Source organism: Schistocerca nitens, chromosome 1, assembly GCF_023898315.1.
Source record: "Schistocerca nitens isolate TAMUIC-IGC-003100 chromosome 1, iqSchNite1.1, whole genome shotgun sequence".
NCBI classification, from domain to species: domain Eukaryota; kingdom Metazoa; phylum Arthropoda; class Insecta; order Orthoptera; family Acrididae; genus Schistocerca; species Schistocerca nitens.
In genome coordinates this window covers 253,275,982-253,296,688 of record NC_064614.1, presented here as the reverse complement: position 1 = coordinate 253,296,688, position 20,707 = coordinate 253,275,982, and the positions used below count along the sequence as shown (strand labels likewise).

At 38.6% G+C, this 20,707-nt stretch overlaps 1 protein-coding gene across 1 annotated transcript in view; it reads left to right on the top strand.

Moving 5' to 3' along the window:
• The window catches only part of LOC126247391 (parathyroid hormone/parathyroid hormone-related peptide receptor-like), a 931,061-nt gene that overhangs the window by 709,333 nt on the left and 201,021 nt on the right, over nt 1-20,707 (top strand). Inside the window, exon 5 of the mRNA XM_049948475.1 lies at nt 9,258-9,364. Coding sequence (XP_049804432.1) covers nt 9,258-9,364 — 107 coding nt within the window. The remainder of the gene's footprint in view (nt 1-9,257; nt 9,365-20,707) is intronic.

Below are 20,707 nucleotides of genomic sequence, written 5' to 3'. Positions count from 1 at the left end.
AAGTAAGACAAAAGACTTCACGTTAATTAAGGTAGCCATTTTTGTATGATATTATGATGAGACCCCAATTGTATTATTGTAGTGCATATTAATATCGTTTCCCATTAGGCTATTGAAAAAATAGATACAAATATCAGATAAATTGTCAACAATATATTCCACCACGTTATCGAAAACCATCTGATGATGTGCGGGTAATTTTTCGATCCCATGCAGGTAATGACTTGCTGATTCTGAGTTAAGCCACGTATAAAGTACAATCGCCAAAACAAAAACAAACAAAAGAAAAAAAACTAACTTACTTGATGGTTGATCGATAAGGGGTGATGAAGGTAAACACATGGGGGTGCCAGATTAGAAGATGTGCATTAGGTATGTTTGTGAACCAAGCTCCCTGATGCTGTCTTCTATGTCGCCAAAAATGTCGACTGCAAAGGAATGTCCTTGTGAAGCAGTTTGTAACACAAAACATCTACTCACTTTGCGCCACCAGATGTATATCAATAACAATAAAATTTTTGGACGTATCAGACCATTGTTTGAGATAATGTTTGTTAGGTATTACCCACTGTTTTCTCCTTATGAACTTACTGTACGATATTTCAAATCGGAATCAGGCTTCAGTGATTTAGGTTTACGGTGACTTTCTTCAATCTACTGCAGCAAATGCAAGGATCAGTCCTTTGAAATAGCACAGATGACTTCCTTCCCTGGAACCGTGCGACCGCTACGGTCGCAGGTTCGAATCCTGCCTCGGGCGTGGATGTGTGTGATGTCCTTAGGTTAGTTAGGTTTAAGTAGTTCTAAGTTCTAGGGGACTGATGACCTCAGACGTTAAGTCCCATAGTGCTCAGAGCCATTTGAACCATTTGAACTTCCTTCCCCATCTTTTCCAGTTCGCGTCTAATCCCGTTTTCGACGAGACGTTGTACCGTAATCCTCCTTCTTTTCTTTTAACCTCAATATGAGTTTTGAAGGCAAATCTCACACAAAGGTTAACTGATCACATTTTGCCAATTATCGGATACACTGCCATTGACCATAGTAGTAAATTGAATGTGGTGATTAATGTATCTCAAACCGATCATACTTGGAACGATACAACTCAACTTTCTCGAAAGCACTCATTCCATACAGGGGACAGTTGTTTCGAACTGCCTCCACTGCTATCATATTAATCACAAACGGAACACAATGGTACAAATATCAGACTTTACTCCGTTTTAGAGTCCATTTTCTAACATATAAATGACTCTCCTCAATGCCAGAAATGAGAAATATCTAAGTTGTCATGGCACGAGCTATACTACAAACTTGAACAAAGTAAGACCATTGTTAAATACGTTTATAGTTATATGCCATACAAAATCGCCACGGAGCATGCTGAAACACAATATTATATCATACAAAATGTTTCGTGAGATCGTACTTGTTAATTCAAGTGCAGAAAAGTCCGCTGGAGATCATAGACTCCATGCCTGATATGTCGCGATCACTTGGGTAGAAGCAGGTCTGCATCAAATGGCCGATGGCTGATGGCGCTGAAATTGGTATTAGCATGACCAACGCCCACGAGCCATTTCATAAACATGTGTCATTAAGATTTTTCTATTACTGCGTGGTTAGAAAAATAATGAAACTGTCTCTGACCTGTCAGATCGATGCTCTTAGCAGACAGACGGAATATGGCTTTAAAAAGCAAGGAAAGGCAGGGGTTTGATATCACCACTTGGCGCTCGCACTGCGTGACGTTGACAACAGCTGATGTGCAAATCAACACATCTCATACCATCTGCTGTTTACCCCTTTATGACAAAAACATGACGCTTAGACTAGCTTCTAATGACTTAGATGTGGGTTTGATTTCCACTGGGGGAACCAGTTCTTAATAGCCATAAACATACCCTCTTCATCTCCAGTAACAGCAACTGTTCTATGGTTCCAATCAACATTAAACATTGATGAAGGTTCCTCGGGTCTCCTTCCGGGTGGTAGCGTTGATGTATCGCGACATTTCGGGAAGTGTCATACTACCCATCTTACAATGAAGTGTCGAGATTCGTAGAGAGTGGGGTATTTACACTACTGGCCATTAAAATTGCTACACCACGAAGATGACGGGCTACAGATAAGAAATTTAACCTACAAGAAGAAGATGCTGTGATATGCAAATGATTAGCTTTTCAGAACATTCACACAAGGTTAGCGACGGTGGCGACACCTACAACGTGCTGACATGAGAAAAGTTTCCAACCGATTTCTCGTACACAAACAGCAGTTGACCGGCGTTGCCTGGTGACACGTTGTTGTGATGCCTCGTGTAAGGAGGAGAAATGCGTACCATCACGTTTCTGACTTTCATAAAGCTCGCATTGTAGCCTATCACGATTGCGGTTTATTGTATCGCGACATTGCTGCTCGCGTTGGTCGAGATCCAATGACTGTTAGCAGAATATGGAATCGGTGGGTTCAGGAGGGTAATATGGAACGCCGTGCTGGATCCCAACGGCCTCGTATCACTAGCAGTCGAGATGACAGGCATCTTATTCGCATGGCTGTAACGGTTCGTGCAGCCACGTCTCAGTCCCTGAGTCAACAGATGGGGAAGTTTGCAGGACAACAACCATCTGCACGAACAGTTCGACGACGTTTGCAGCAGCATGGTCTATCAGCTCGGAGACCATGGCTGTGGTTACCCTTGATGCTGCATCACAGACAGGAGCACCTGCGATGATGTACTCAACGACGAACCTGGGTGCACGAATGGCAAACCGTCATTTTTTCGGATGAATCCAGGTTCTGTTTACAGCACCATGATGGTTGCATCCATATTTGGTGGCATAGCAGTGAACGCACATTGGAAGCATGTATTCGTCATCGCCATACTGGCGTATCACCCGGCGTGATGGTATGGGGTGCCATTGGTTACATGTCTCGGTCACCTCTTGTTTGCAATGACAGCACTTTGAACAGTGGACGTTACATTTAAGATGTGTTACGACCCATGGCTCTACCTTTCATTCAGTCCCTGCGAAACCCTACATTTCAGCAGGATAATGCATGACCACATGTTGCAGGTCCTGTACGGGCCTTTCTGGATACAGAAAATATTCGACTGCTGCCCTGCCCAGCACATTCTCCAGATCTCTCACCAATTGAAAACGTCTGGTCAATGGTGGCCGAGCAACTGGCTCATCAAATACGCCAGTCACTACTCGTGATGAACTGTGGTATCGTGTTGAAGCTGCATCGGCAGCTGTGCCTGTACACGCCATCCAAGCTCTGTTTGCCTCAATGCCCAGGCGTATCAAGGCCGTTGTTACGGCCAGAGGTGGTTGTTCTGGGTACTGATTTCTCAGGATCTAAGCACCCAAATTGCGTGAAAATGTAATCACGTGTCAGTTCTAGTATAATATATTTGTACAATGAATACTCGTTTATTATCTGCATTTCTTCTTGGTGTAGCAATTTTAGTGGCCAGTAGTGTATATGCGCAGTCACACCCCTCCACTAGGCCTTGGGATGCTGTGGTGGACGAGCATGAGCACACTGCCGTGGGGTTAGCAGTCACCTCAGCAGCCGCGATCGGATCTCGGTGCAAGCATTCTGTCTACGTCCGCAGCGGAGGACATTGACAGGTGCGCTCCCGACAGTTTGCCGCAATCGCAGGTTTCCTTGCTGCGCTCAATTGGTATCCCGCATCCCTGTTGACCAGGTTGGCATGAATCCTTATTTCTAGGGATTCTTTGATAATACTTCCCCAGAAGCCAGATATTCGGCAGAACACCTTCGTGTTTTCAAAGTTGAATGTGTGTTCATTTATGCTGTGTTCTGCTATGGCCGATTTTTCTGTGTGACCTAGTCGCAGACATCTGATATGTTCTTCACAGCATTTAGATATACAGTGCTGTGTTTGTCCAACGTATTTTTTACCACATTTGCATGGTATGCAGTATATTCCTGGTGTGTTAAGACTCAGCCGGTCTTTGGCAGAACCTAGGAGCTCCCTCGTCTTTGGTGGTGGACAGAGAATGGTTTTGATATTATATTACCCCAGAAGTCATGCAATTTTGGATGAGAGTCTTCTTCTTCTTCTTCTGGGGTTGTCACTGTTTCCTTCCTAATTTAAAGCGCCCTGTTGATCTGCATTTCACTGTAGCCATCTTAGTGAAAGACTTCCCTCAGGTGTTGCAGGTCAGATGGCAGGCTGCAGATGGTGCACGCCCAATGTGTCAGGGTGGTCAGTAGTGTTAGCCTTTGTGCTGGATGGTGGCAGCTTGTTGCATGAAGGTATGGGTCTGTGTGTGTCTTCTTCCTATGTACTGCATGGCCTAGAGAACCATCTGCCTTCTTCTTAATTAGTATGTCAAGCAAGGGGAGGCATCCATTTTCCTCCATTTCGATCATGTGGGAACATGGCAAACAGGCACTAGATGAGTTTCTGGAGCACCTCAACAGCATCCATCCAAATATCAGATTTAAAATGGAAATGGAGGAAAATCTTTGGCTACAGATGTGACAGCTATTGTGGACAGGCTGTGTGGAAGGGATTTCTTGGTATGTAATGGGTGGCAGCTGTCAAAGTGGAGGTACTGCTGTTGGTTGATACATATGTTTGATCTGGAAGGAAGTTCTGATGTCGTCATTAACAGCACACCAGATGCAGCGCCTCTCCCAGGGTTTGTGGCCATTATGTTGGATCATAGGCAACTAGAAACTGTGGCCTAATCAGACGAATCCTGATTTCAGTTGGTAAGAGCTGTTGGCACAGACCCCATGAAGCTATAGACCCAAGTTATTAAGAAGACATTGTGCATGGTGTTGGTGGCTCCATAATGGTGCATACTGTGTTTACATGGAATGGACTTGGTCCTCTTTTCCAGCTGAACTGATTGACTAGGAAATGGTTATGTTCAGCTATTTGAAGACTATCTCCAACCATTCTTGGACATCAAATGGCTCTGAGCACTATGGGACTTAACTTCTAAGGTCATCAGTCCCCTAGAACTTCGAACTACTTAAACCTAACTAACCTAAGGACATCACACACATCCATGCCCTAGGCAGGATTCGAACCTGCGACCGTAGCGGTCGCGCAGTTCCAGACTGTAGCGCCTAGAACCGCTCGGCCACCCCGGCCGGCTCTTGGACATCATATTCCCAAACAAATATGTCAGCTGAGGGGGCCACAGTTCTTCATGAAGAACATTCTATACAATTTGACTGAATGGTTTTGCCACCCAGATCACCCGATATCAATTTTATCAAACAGAATGTTAAGGACATAATCAAGATGTCAGTTCATGCACAGCATCCTACACTAGCAACACTTTCGCAATTGTGGGTGGCTCAGTATTTCTGCAGGGGACTTCCAGTGACATCTTGAATCCATGTCTACATCTACATCTACATTTATACTCCACAAGCCACACAACGGTGTGTGGCGGAGGGCGCTTTACGTGCCACTGTCATTACCTCCCTTTCCTGTTCCAGTCGCGTATGGTTCGCGGGAAGAACGACTGTCTGAAAGCCTCCGTGCACGCTCTAATCTCTCTAATTTTACATTCGTGATCTCCTCGGGAGGTATAAGTAGGGGGAAGCAATATATTCAATACCTCATCCAGAAAACGCTCTCGAAACCTGGCGAGCAAGCTACACCGAGATGCAGAGCGCCTCTCTTGCAGAGTCTGCCACTTGAGTTTGCTAAACATCTCCGTAACGCTATCACGGTTACCAAATAACCCTGTGACGAAACGCGCCGCTCTTCTTTGGATCTTCTCTATCTCCTCCGTCAACCCGATCTGGTATGGATCCCACACTGATGAGCAATACTCAAGTATAGGTCAAACAAGTGTTTTGTAAGCCACCTCCTTTGTTGATGGACTACATTTTCTAAGCACTCTCCCATGTCATGTCATGCCAAGTTGCTGCACTATGCTGGGAAAAAGGATTTCTGACACAATATTAGGTCTTCTGTAACCCCAATGTTACAGTGAGATGCAAGTCAATGTTTGATATTTTAAATTTTTGTATTTTAATTTCTTTCCCTGGAAGATTATTGAAAATGAAAACTGCAGCATAAAGTACACATTGCTGCAAGAAAGTTTGTCAAGCTGCTGTTCATTTTCTATCTAATTTTCATCGTGCCATTTCCTTTTGAATCAGTTTGCGTTATTAACCATAAATCCCATTTGTACAGGGCTGACAGAAACACCCAAACACACTGCACATTGTACTGAGAGACATTTTCTGAGGTAAGAATATTCTTTGTAAATTTTCAGAGTACAGGGCTAAATGATTTGATACAGTGAAAATATGCAAAGTAACAAGTTTCAGTGTCAGATGCAGAGGAAATTATGCTAGTTGTATAGATAGCAGCATTAAGTTTCTATACAAGATTATAATGTCATTCTGTGAAGAGAGTTTTTCATTTATTTTTGGTACAAAGAACTGAATTATTATTTGAGCTCTTTCTGAGAGTAAAAGTTCACTTCTACAAGAGTTCTGTCAGAAACTGTATGCTCTGCACTTTGTTGCTGTTAAATGTTAATATGTTTTCTGCAAGCCATGAGCTTATCTTATTCACTTCCATACTCACTATAACATTCACATTATGTTACATGTCTCTCATAATGACACTTGTGTGACTTGAAAAAAGAACAATGTTTGAATCACTTGCCAAGTAAAGAATCATAAATGAAGTAGCTATGAACAAGAAAGTCCTCACAACACTGATGGTAATACCATGTGTACTATAAAACAGATTACATTTATTTATAAAATGAGAAGTAAGATTCCTGAAGATAATTTTAAAAAATCTTATGATTGATAGTTATAATTATCACCTAAAAGAAATCTGGGTGCAATCATGAAACTTGTGGATGGTGTCAGCTCTATTCATATTCACCCATCAATGGATTACATTTTCCCCACAGTGGATGATTTGGTGGAGACCTTGGCTGTGGAAGTCTGCATTTTCAATATTCATGAAATACATGACCTTAAAAATCATCTTATTATCTTGCTGTAAGTGCCTGCCATAAATGGTTTCTTCACATGATGAAAGGGAAAGAAGCCACTGGGTGTCATATCAGGAGAATATGGTGAGAGTGAAGCAGCTGAGGCAAAATTTGATAGCACAAAGAAGCATGAAGTGTGACTCCTTCCTGTGTAGAGTGAGCTGTAGCATTACTACATACCAAAAATATACTCTTTGACATCCACCCATGACTCTTCATCATCACAGCTCATAAGGAAATTTCAGCAGTATGCTCTTGTGAAGGTTTCCCCTTACAAACATAATCTCTCATAATCTGTTTGCTGTACACCATTGCAGTCCCAGAAAACACTCAGCATCACCTTGCCAATTTTTTTTATTTGTGTATTGTGTTTCCTTTTTTCTTTTGTGTGTGTGTGTGTGTGTGTGTGTGTGTGTGTGTGTGTGTGTGTGCCTGTGTGTGGGTTGCCATGGCACAGGTACAGCATTTCTTCTCTTCCTTTATTCAGTGGACTTTTTGAGTGGGTGTGAGCAGTCTTGAATACCTAGCAGATATCTACTTTTGTCATGTTCAGTATGTCATGCGATATATTGAAAACTGATTTTCACTTTTTTTCACTATCAACTCAGTTGTGATGTGCTGCTCTTTGAAATTTCTGGGCACCCATTTCCCATGTGATTCTGAATTCTTCACAAAGATATGGTCTGCACTTCATTCTTCATCACTGAGATTTTTCTGGCACCACTGGAAGTATATGCACCACCTAACCACCGTGTCATAAGATGATTTATTGTTGCTGTACCCATCCATGAACTCATCATATGTTATTGCAGTATTGTGTCCCTTCAAATGTTAGAAAGAAATAGCTACACTATATTTCACTTTATCAGGGAGTTGCACTATTTTATTTTCGCTCCTGTAGTGCCATGCTGTGGTGCAGGAAATTCAATGTTTATCAGCACCACAAACATATACATGCAAAAACGCAGAAAAATTAATTGCAATTCTTCAGGCTTTCTGATGTTCTTGATATAGGAGAAGGGTTAGAATTTAACATCTCATTAACAGTGAGGTCTTTAACGACATAGCAGAAGCTCAGGTTACAGAAGGATGATGAAGTAAATCAGCCTTGCCCATTTCAAAGGAACCATCCTGGCATTTGTCTGGAACAATTTAGGGAAATCATAGAAAACCTACCTGGATCTGGATGGCCAGACAGGCAATTGAACCACTGTCCTCCCAAATGTGAGATTAGTGATTTGTTGTGTGAACTAAAGTTATATCATAACCTTCCTTTCATGTTATTTCAGTGATGAGACTTACTGCATGCGCCAGGTGCTCCCTGTTTCAGGTAGCACCTGACGAAGGCAATGAGTCACATCACCAAAATATCATGAGAGAAAGACTACGATATCCGACACTACACTCAAGACTGTTTAAATTAATTTACATGATAATTAAAACTTTATGACCATCCCTTGTATTTAAACAAGGCATAACAGGCTTTGGAATACACAATTAAACCCAAAACGTTTGTGACCAATTAAAGAGTACAATTGTAGGAAAAGAAGTGGAACTACTGTATCACCAGATCTTGTATCTCCAGATTTACTTCAGCTGGAGTTGCTTAAGAAAGAAAGAAAGTATACCTTTAAATTCCAACAAGTCATGCAAGTATGACTGAATTTATTGTAAACATTTGCAGAGATATTGACTAGAAAATGCTATTGCATCATCAGGAATCTTTTACAAATAATAGGCCCTATTAGGTCATCACTTTTTTAACAGTTATTTCGGGTCTTCATGGAACATGAATAAAGATTCCCATGTGGAATCAACCTTCTTTTTCACTGACAACACTGCCATAATGCCCAGTGCAGTCCTGAAGGCCTTGTCATTCACATCAATTTTGTCTTTACTGTTTACCTTTTGGCTACATGTATAAGATAAACAATTAATGCCATGAAACGAAAGGTTATTTCTGTATCACATACAATCATGCAAATAGCTTGCAGTTATCTGCTCTGATATATGTTTAGTTTGATAAATCGTGCTCTATTTATCATCATTTCTGAGGTCACAGCATGCTGAGTTACCTTACTTTCTTGTATTGTAATAATTCAGTAGTAAATAGATGATATTCCTGATTAAGTTTCATAAATCATTCTTTAATGTTATTTTCACTTATATATCTGTAAATTACTGTAGATAGTTATCAAGAGCAACAATACTGCTACCTTTCTTTACCTTTTGTCCCAGGAACATGTGAACCAGTATGGGATACAATTTCATGCTGGCCAGAGACAGAACCTGGACAATACCAGATTCTACCATGTGCAGACTACTTTCTAGGTTTTGATCCTATGGTAATGATCATATTTTGTCAAATATCTCTTGCTGCCTAAGCTTAACACTTAATCACACAATGAAATTAACAGTATTTCACTGGCATTGGGGTAAAACCTTTTATTTTTTAAATGCTATCAGCTTGCTTATCATGTTTCACAAAATGTTATTGACCTTTTTACTCTCTTCCTAGTGTAAATTTTCATATGAGTTTGTTACTGTAACTACATGTTTTTATTGAAATACTGCTTTTTCATACAGTGTCATTATGTTGAGCAAGGAAATCCTGATTTAATATTGCAATACATTAAATTTAACAACAATATCAGAAGGATGTATTTCTACTCACATACAGGAGGCACTGATACACAGAAAGGTACAATAAAAAGACGTCTAAACATTTAAGCTTTCAGACAAAAAAAGTCTTTCTTCCAAAATAGAAACATACATTCAAACAAGACTTGTGCTTGCTTGTATCAATAAATTATTCCAAAATTACTCCAGCAAACCAATGACTTTCTCAAGTCACACTCTGATATGGGATCATTTCCTCCTTATATCCATAACACACTCTCCACCACAGCTTTCCATCATCCTCCTAACCCTTGGAACATCCTAATAAAACCATGTAACAGTCTCAGCATTTCTCATCCATTATCCTTACCACAATGTTCCTACTCTGCAACTAATCCCACTCTAAAATCAGTCACATACACTTGCCCCTACCACTCACTCTAGTTGCATTACTAGTAAATCCTACAGTATCAAATAAAGAGCAACATGCGAAACCATGCATGAGATCACCAGAAGGCTTCTTAAATAAGAAAGACTACCATGAAGTGGTACAGTGGGCACAGAAGAATTGACTGTCTTAAGGACAACCAGTTCTCAGTAGCTGAGCAGACTTCATCATGACTCAAGAGACCGAAGTATCTGATATACTGTATGAGCCTATTGGACCCTCTCACTCAGCACTAGTTCCCCGAAACTCTGGAGATGGGAAGCTTGCTCTCAAACATATTTTCACATTCAACCCCCCCCCCCCCCCCCAATCTTCTCTTTGCTTTTAATATCTTTTTGAATTCTGAAAAGAATTTGACTCAATACCACACTGACATTTGTTGACTGATGTTTTATAATTTGAGAGTATCAAAAATGAGGTTTGTGACAGGATTGCAGATTTTTTATAGGAAGGATGCAGTATGTTGATTTGGATAGAGAGCCACTGATAGATGTAGCAGTAACTGCAGGCATTGCCTAGGGAAGTGTGCTGAGACTCTAGATGTACATGTTGTACAGCAATGAGTAGGTTGATGATATTAATAGAAACCTCAGACATTTCACAGATGATACTGTTATCCATAATGAGTAGTCTGGAAACATGTGCACAAATATTCAGTCTGATCTTAATATCTAAAAGCAATGTGAAGATTGGTAGCTTCCTTTAAGTATTCAGAAATTTAAATTTGTGTGTTTCAAAAACCACAGAAAGGTAGCCTTGTATGACTAAAAAATAGAGTCACACCCAGAATGGGTCAACTCATTGGTGTAATCAGTGTGGAGGTACTGAATGGAATGATCACATAGACTCACTTGTTGGTAAAGCAGGTAGTAGTCTTCAGTTCATAGGTAGGACACTGAGAAAATGCAATCAGAAAGGTGAATGCCTACAAAATACTGTCTGAAACATCCCAGTATATTATGCAAGTGCAGTGGACCCATACTAGATATGACTAACTAGGGCCGGCCGGAGTGGCCGAGCGGTCCTAGGCGCTACAGTCTGGAACCGCGAGACCTCCACGGTCGCAGCTTCGAATCCTGCCTCGGGCATGGATGTGTGTGATGTCCTTAGGTTAGTTAGGTTTAAGTAGTTCTAAGTTCTAGGGGACTGATGACATCAGAAGTTAAGTTCCATAGTGCTCAGAGCCATTTGAACCATTTTTTTGACTAACTAGGGATACTGAACTTTTACAGGAAGGGCAGTACAAATGGTTACAGGTTTGTTTCTCTCACAGAAGAGCATAATGGAAGTGCTGTCAAAAACTAAACTGGCAGGCCCTTGAAGGTATCAAATATCCTGTGAAAACCTACATACAAAATTTCAAGAAAAAATATTAAGTGAACAATTTAGGGATATGTTTCAGTCCCTTATTATCACTCTTTTACAGGCCGAGAACTCAAGGTCAGATTAAATACAGTGCACACTGAGACAATAAAGCTGTCATTTTATCTGCACTCCATATGTGGGTGGAAAGGGAAGAAATCTTGATATTAATTACAATGAGAATTACTCTCTGCTGCATTCCTTACAGTGGTTTTAAGAACATGGACATAGATGTAAATATAGCTTTTGAAATCAAAGAAATATTGCTACACCCCTTTTGTGTAACACACTCTCAATTAAATGAAAAATATGGATACACTGCAATCACATGATAGTTCACAATTCCAGTCCACTGGGTCACATAGTGTGGTGTGAGAATGGTAGAGAATTTAGTACAACATAATCTGAAGCGTCTTACAGTGGCTCAGTAATAAGGTCTTATCTTCAGATTGACATCAAAGCAACCAGGTCCCCTGTGATATTCTGCTGGCATCTCTTACCAACTGCTGGAGGAGTCCCTCCTGGCAGAAATTGCAGCATATTAACCTAGCTGTCAAATGACAGAGATATAGTATCCCTCCCCACTTTAATCCATATGTAGGACCAGAAGTGTACTTGTCAGTATCATGATCACTCTACCGGTATGGGGGAGGTTTGGGTAGGCAAGTTAGCTAAGGGTTCACTGTCCAACTCAACACATGATGTTACTGTGTCCTCTTTTTGTGGCTCACGATTGCCCAGAACTACTATTCTGGAGGACTGTTTTGCAATATTTTATGGAGCTATGTTATGTACTGTAACCAGCTGTGCATCATCATCAGAGAGACCATTCATAACAGGAGAAGTTTTTATTTGTTTGGACCTATCTTGGTCTACAAAAACATTATCTATCAGTGTGCTGCTTTCATCTACCATCCATATAGGAAAATCAGTAACTGACGTCAAATTGAAAGAACCAAGTAATACTTCACAGTCAATCTTTCTGCGAGACTTTTTCAGAAAATCTACATTGAAATTCCCACAAAACAGTTGTGTTTTGTGTATTGTTTGTATTGAACTGGGGACCTAAAAACAATGGAGGGGCTTCATCCCACTGTAGCCCTCACTGGTTCACAACACCACAACAGGCCACTGCAGCCCACCCACCTAGACGTGCGTACACGGAGACAGTGTCTGCGCAGCAATCATTGACATAATGTAACTGAGGCGGAATAAGGGGAACCAGCTCACATTCACCAAGGCAGATGGAAAACCACCTTAAAAACCATCCACAGGCTGGCCAGCACACCAAACCATGACACTAATCCACCAGGTGTATTTGTGCTGGGGACCGGCATGCCTTCCTGCTTGGGATGCAGCATGTTAGACTGCGTGAGCCGGGCGGTCTCACAAACAAGTTACTTCCATATCTGACAATGACTCTCCATCCAAGAGAACATACTGTGTACCAAAAAGTTATCAGTCCAGTTGCAAATTTCACTTGGAAGTCCGTATGATCATACTTTTGACAATAAGTATAGGTGTGGTACTGAGTCAGATGCTTTTTGGAAATCGAGAAATACTGTATCTACCTGACTGCCTTGATCTAAAGCTTTCGGTATGTCATGTGAGAAAAGTGTAAGTTGGGTTTTGCATGATTGATGTTTTTGGAAACTTTGCTGGTGGGCATGGAGAAGGTCATTCTGTTCGAGATACTTCATTATTTTTGAACTCAGAATATGTTCTAAGATTCTACAACAAGCCAATGTCAAGGATAATGGATGGTAGTTTTGTGGATCTTTAGTATTTTTCTGATCTATTCTTCAGTGTCTCAGAGGAAAATAAACACACTGCTGGTGCCACAACTACATACATCTACTATTACTTACCTTGAGGTTTGGTTTCACCCTGAAAATAAGCCGTTTGTCACTCCGTTTTATGTACTCAGTCTACTGTCAATGCAGGGATGCACTTTCTTTCATCATAGTACATTTAGAAGAATGATAGTGATGTTTTATCTCTAAAATTAATTTGATGTTATTTGACAGAACTTTTTAAGTCTCTACTGTTAATGTATTATTAATTTTTTCTACACATTATGCCACACACCAGTGCAAAGTGGCATCTGTAGTCAAAAATGATGCCAAAGTAATATCATTTTCCTGGTACACCCCTGAATGATATCACAGTAAACATAAAACACATCAGAATGAAATTGGTGTCATCAAGCTTAATCACTTTTGCAAGTATAAGCTTTCATCAGTACGACATATGAGATTTTTGTTGCTGCTGCTACCAAATGGTGCTTAGACAGATGGAGGGATAATATAATACACTACTTGACCACTTTTCCAATTAAAGATTACTGTAACCATATTTCACAGATGATCATATCCAATTGGCTCTCATGATCTTTTAAGTTAATGTGAGTTTCCCTACATTAATATAACATACCTGTGGCTGAGTGAGGTAAATGTAATGAATCAAAAAGTGTTGCAGCCACAGCTCCATATTCAGGGCACTGACCACCACAGTCAAAGACCCATACTGACACAGCACCCTCAGTATCAAGTCATTTTTGTGCTCTGATATACTTTCGTGATACAATGATCATGTCCTCAAGAAACTTCCATATCATGGAAGAATGCAGCAGCGCAACCTCTTGCACATAATTGGCCTCCTGACATGAGTCTTTAAGTCCCTGGGGCTAGCCAGCCATTCTGGCACAGCTGAGCTATGTTATGATGCTGACTCCATGTCAGGTGCAGTCACAAAGATAGTGATATATGTATGATGCAGCTGCTAACATCAGCACCATCCGTTGTACTCTTGACTGTTGCCTGACATCACATGCTCTTGGGATCCTTGTGTCCTGCCACCCATGTCTCAGGGCTTGAAATGAGCTCTCACCAAGCTCTGCACCACACAGGCCTGATGTAACCAGTTGTAGCCACCAATTCTCCAGTATGGAGTTTGGGGCACTGTGTCACCCTACTGTCAATTGAGCACCTTTACTGGGACTGTAGCAGACACTATAGTCAGGTCTGCTGTGGGCTCAGTCCCACAAGACATCTATGAGGCCCAACACAGCTTCAGCGAGACTCAGTATGCACTGCCACTGACAAGAAATATACTGCGAGGACAGCTCCACTGGGAGACACTGCAGTGACATATTTTCCACACTTGGCAAGTTACAAATAACTTGGTATGAAGGGCAACCACAGCTGTGATTAAGAATTTCAAATAGTGAAAACCACAACAGCTGCATCAAAATGATTTATTAACAACTACTTTCATGACGTTATGGTCACATCTTCAGCTAACAAACTGCTGACCTAAAAAAGGTAGCAAAATCATAATTATAACTGTCCTAAAGCAGAAAGTACCTAATTAATATAGTGCTGATTAGCAAATGATATATACATACCTTTCAATACTAATGTTCTTAAAATCTTCAAAAGGGTAAATAATACATGTTGTACTCTTACCCTCCCACATCACAATTAAATACATTGTCTTAGTATCTTCACTATTTTCAAAAGCTTTGAGAGGTGTAAGATATACAAAATAAATAACTTTCTACTCATCTTCATTATCTTGCTTTTGTTGTTAATGGCTCAAAGTCTTGTCTAGAGGTACATTCTTGCAGCTGAAATTTCGATTCCTTAGGTTCTTGATGACTAAATAACTGATGAAGATTTGTCTGTATTATTCTTGAATTTCATTCTTTGTCACATCTTTCAACATTTCACTCTTTTTTACATTTTCCACATTCAGGAAAAACCAACAAGTACATATTTGGTGACAAACTTAGAAAATGTCTACTTCCATCAGAGGCATGCCCACCACTACTTACATTCTGCAGTACTCACAATTTCCAAAGAGTTTACAAAGCAAAAGAGTTTACAGACTTTCTTTACCAAAGAAGAATATTCCCTAAAATATATCATTATTTTGTAAATCAATCTAGAAATAAGTTTAATAATTATTGTCAGATTGTACAATTAATAATATGAATTTTAAGTTTGCCAGAAATTTTGTAATTTCAATTATTTTTAAAAGAAGAGTAATTTTAACTGTTAGTACATATTGATTGTAACACATTAATTTCTTTTTATACATTTTAGCCTGAAATATAATATACTGTATACAAAATCATATGAATTCCTTTAGCTGAGATAATTTTAACCTATGATAGAATCGATGGTATACATGGTAGAGATTATCTCTATTAAAAAAAAAAAGAAGGTAATGTTAGAGGAAGGTGACTCATTATAATATCCCTCTCACAAAATTTGGAAACCAAATGTTTGCAATAATTTATGACAGACTATAAGGTTTGCCGAACATTGTACAAAATGGTGCCCAGGACAGCAGATAGATGTATAGAGGTATCTGATACATAACATGTAATGGAGAACTTAGAATATTTACTATAAGACTCATAATCTATACATATATCAGGATATGGTATTCAGATTTTCAGATCTGTGGAACATACTGTTACAAGAAAAATTATAGAATGTAAAAACTACAGCACCACCAAACTGTAGAAAAACAAAGACAATGTAAATTACTAGAATTTATAAGTTTTGAGTTAAGATCTATACGATGAAACATTCAATATCTTCAAAAGATAAGAGAAAACATTTCAGAACATAAGTGTATGACGAGTAAGTCAACTCAAAAAACTTATAACGACGGGTACAGACCAGAAGAATATACTCAGTCATGAGTAGTAATCAATCAGCCATATAAATCATAGTATTTATGGATGTATTGACTCATGGAAAAACAAAATAATGGAAAAATATTAGAGCCTGAGTTTACGATGTGGGGACCAACCCAAGAAATCCAAACCACACAGGGTACAAACCAGGAAAAAAAGTTCAACACAACAAAATGAATAAAGTTCATAATCATATTAATGAGTTAAACTATATGCAAAGAGTAACTGTGAGAAGCATCTAGCTTCAGTCAGTGGTTGTACACTCTCCTTGAGTACACGTGCAAACAATCATGAACAGAGCTAAGGATGAGTCTGTCCAAAACTCAAAATCCAATCAGATACAATACTGCAACTCTCAGGATACATTCAGGTAAACATACTCACAAATTAGCTTTGAATGATGACACAATCCAGTAGCTTGACAACCAAAATCCAAGTATGAAAGCAGACATATATACATCTTATTATATTGTCCATACTAGTAAATGTCTTCCACACTGACCTACATACACAAAGACCTAGAAGATTCAAAACTTCCTGGCAGATTAAAACTGTGTGCCGGACCTATACTTGAACTTTGGAAACCTAGAAAATTCATTTACAAATGGAAAAAAAAATACGTACTGATTTAAAGTTTCATAATGATTGGAGAGTCATCCCCCAATAAAAACAATGAAATAAAAAATTAAAAAAACATGCATTTATGCTGAATAACAGTGTCTTTAACAGTCTTGGTTAATAATTCACAAATATCAGACACAACACACATTCCAGTCGACAGATGCTCCAGTATGTTACCCAGCACATACAATGTCTTGCAAAATGACTGGTCCAGCAGGGCACAGCCATACAGCAATGTGGAGAGTGTATCTGCCCCCATCTTTCAGCTTCCTCCTTAGAGTTATCATTACACTCTCAAATGGATAGGTAACTTCCTGTCTAGCATTCACATCAAATCCTGAAACATTGTTTTGAGTACTAAATATGTTATTAAATACCTTCTTAACATCACACGAGGTATGCTCTCCAGCTGCATTTTACATAGTCAGTTATATGGCATTTATGTCAGGTGAGATTAAAAAGTGTTCACATATGAAAGATTAATAATCAGAGTTAAATGCAATAAAAAAATGGACTAATAAGGTAATGCACACAGATATGCTCAGATACTATTCCTAATTTTTGCAGTACAAGTTATGAATATTGTTCCATTTCAGAACTGTAAAAAGCTCTACTCATACAGTCTCATGGTATCTATACATTAAATTCTACAGCACAAATCCATTACAGAACATAATTACATAGTGTATCACAGATTTTAATCCAGTCAATACAGAACTTCAAAACTCACATACTAAGTTCCACAAAACAAAACACAGTTACATAGTCTTATACATATACAGAGAGATTTAAACTAAGTAAGTGGATAAGATAGAACTCTAGAAAATACATGATCTTACATACTAAACCCATGGCAATGGAAAAGGTACAAACAAAGAAAGATTAGATACCTATGGATCATATCTATAGGCTTTCAGTTCAGTGCCTAATCCAAACAACTTCTTAGATTTTGGATACATGAGTCTGTATGCTTTAGAATGTGGATTTCAAGAACTTCGAATGGTCCAATATAAATGTCAAAAAATTTCTTTATCTCAGATGTCAATACTTTAGAATTCTCTTTGGCTTTCACCAACACAAAATCTCCTACTTCAAACTTACAAAATCTACTTTTACCATCATGTCTCTGCTTTCTCCTGCCCCCCTGTTTTTTCATCATCTCCATCAGTCAGTATATAAGACAGAACTTTAAAATTACATGATCTTACATACTACATTCATGAAAAACAAAACACAGTTACATAGTCTAAAAAAATCTACAAACACAGTGAATATTTTCTTCTAGACTAGGTATTATTATGCATTCATGTTCATGTCTCTTGTCCTCTATACTAAATGTTGCCAGTACTTGACATCTTACATACTTACTTTGCTTACCACTGGCCCCTCTTATCTTTACACCGACAATGGGCATTCCCACAAAATTCTTACTATACTGGATTTTGCCTCTAAATTATTCAGATATACCACGAATCAGACTACCTGTATCAATCAAACAGTTCCCTTCCCACTGATCAATCTTACTCTTAATGTATGGACATCCAACATCTGAATTATCATCACTGTTGTTAGACACTTCTTGTAAAAGATCACTTTCAGTTTCATAAATGCTACATCAGCACTGTTTTGCTGGGTTTTATCAACATTACTGGTATCATAGCATTACTTTGGCTACACTTGCTATCAGGTAATGATTGAACACACTGAATGGGTTCCATAGCACAACTGACATTACTTATTACAGAAGGAACAAAAAAAAAAAAAAACATTACTGTCAAAATTACACGTCTACTTAGACCTTCTTTCACTTCATTCCACCAATTTTGGTACAGATTTTGACTAACGACAGCTAATTTATTCCAGAATGCAAATTTATCTATGTTATCATCAATATAATCACAAACAATTTTTTTTAAATCACCTTTATTCTCTGAGCTTACATTTTGGATCATTAGTCTGGATGACATTAATGAAAAACTGCTTTGACTGGACTAGTATTCCATGACTCTCACTTACATCATCACAAACATCACTTACCTTACCTGTATTCACAAATAACTCTGAAACTTCAGTATTCATAAACTCCACAAATACCTGACACTCATCATCATCCTCATTGCCATCATCATCTTCTTCCAAAATTACTTCACCAATAACATCATTAACAACACAATTCGTATCACTATCAAAGTCACACACTTCACTTACATTCATTTGCAATAAACTATCAGTCTCAGACTTATCAGCCTCCATCAATTCACAGCTCTCATTTATGCCTACATCAAAAATACCACCTAATACATATCCAATACAGTTATTACCCATCTTACATGCATCAATAACACTGTTTTCTGACCAAGAGAAGAAATCATTAGAACACGCTACATAAAAATTCTCATTACTCTGACATTCTGGTTTGTGATTAGTATCTACATCATTATAATTAAGCATAGTATTCCAAAACTTTTGATCAAAACAAAATGAGAAATCTGATGTTCCTTCCGTTCAACTTCAGACACCTGTGCCACATTGTTAATTCTATTATTATTGTCTAAATGTATGTGTAAATTGGGAGGCCTGTACTTGCGTGTTTCCTCACCCCAACACCATGGACCTTCATTGAGGCAAACCACTGTTTCCCAAATAGTTGCCTCTATGATTGTTTCTCCTATGATATTGCCATGGTTATCCCTATTATTCCTGTTCTACTGAGGTTAAAAATTTCTGTCTCTATTACCATTTTGACCCTGACTGAAATTACCATTATCTCTGTTTCTGTAGTTGCTACCATTGTGATCTCTATCATTTCGATTGTTATGGTACATGTTTCTTTCTGCTGCCCTATCCAGCCAATTTATTTAAAATACTTTTCTCTAAACTCTGGTATGTTTCCCACTGACTTAAATTTAGATTTACCCGAGACAGAGCTTCACCTTCAAGACATCTTTTAACAAATTTAATCTTTTGGTTGTCACTCATGCCTGACACAAAACTATGTCTACAGTGGTGTAGAAAATCCACTGTATGTAAACTGTTTGATGGAAAACGTTTGGTTGGAATGTTGGACCACACAATACCATTGTTTGAATAAAGATTATTGTTAATGAAATTTTCCTGAACTACTGAAATTTTTTGCTCTAGAACATTTACATTATTTAGCATACTGTTTTCAACATTAAAAAAATTTTGACCTAAACTACTAAAGTTCTGTTCCATTTCTTCCTCTATGATCTTCTGTTGAACTCTGATATCATTAACATTCTTCTCCTGTTGCAAAGATTGTGCAACTATCTCATTTACCAAAACAATAAATTTATTTTCTAATACACTAACTTTTCATTCACACTTTTTAATCCATCTGACAACCAATTTTTTAGCTCTGAAACCTGATTGCTAAGTTGGTCTATTTGATATTGTACCTTGCCATTTTGTCATTGTTTTCAGTTTTCAGTTTATTTAATTGTCCTTGAAGTGAAGTAAATTTTTCAGTTAACTGATCATTAAATGCACTAAATTTGCTATTGTTGTCTGTCTTCATTTCCTCTAATTTTATTAAAATCAACTACAAAATATCAGTTGTCACTGTCTCTTTGCTAACTACACTTTCACTTGGTTCAAACATGTCTAGGCTGTGTCCTACAGCTTTCACATCTACCTAACTATCCTCATCTCTATTCATTTTCCTAGCAATCACACGAGTCCACCAAACTTATTAATTTCACAAGTACTTTGTACTTATCTTTGTTGATGTTCTTCATCATACTTGTCAAGTCCTCCTTCAATTCATTCAGTCTGTCATTGTTGATATCATATGAAATACTCGTCACTGTTGATATGACTTTGTTGGGCAGTTCTCTGATCTTCTTTCGTCAAGTAATTGGAGCTTTCGAATCTTCATTTACATAAAAACTGCAAATACACATATCCAAA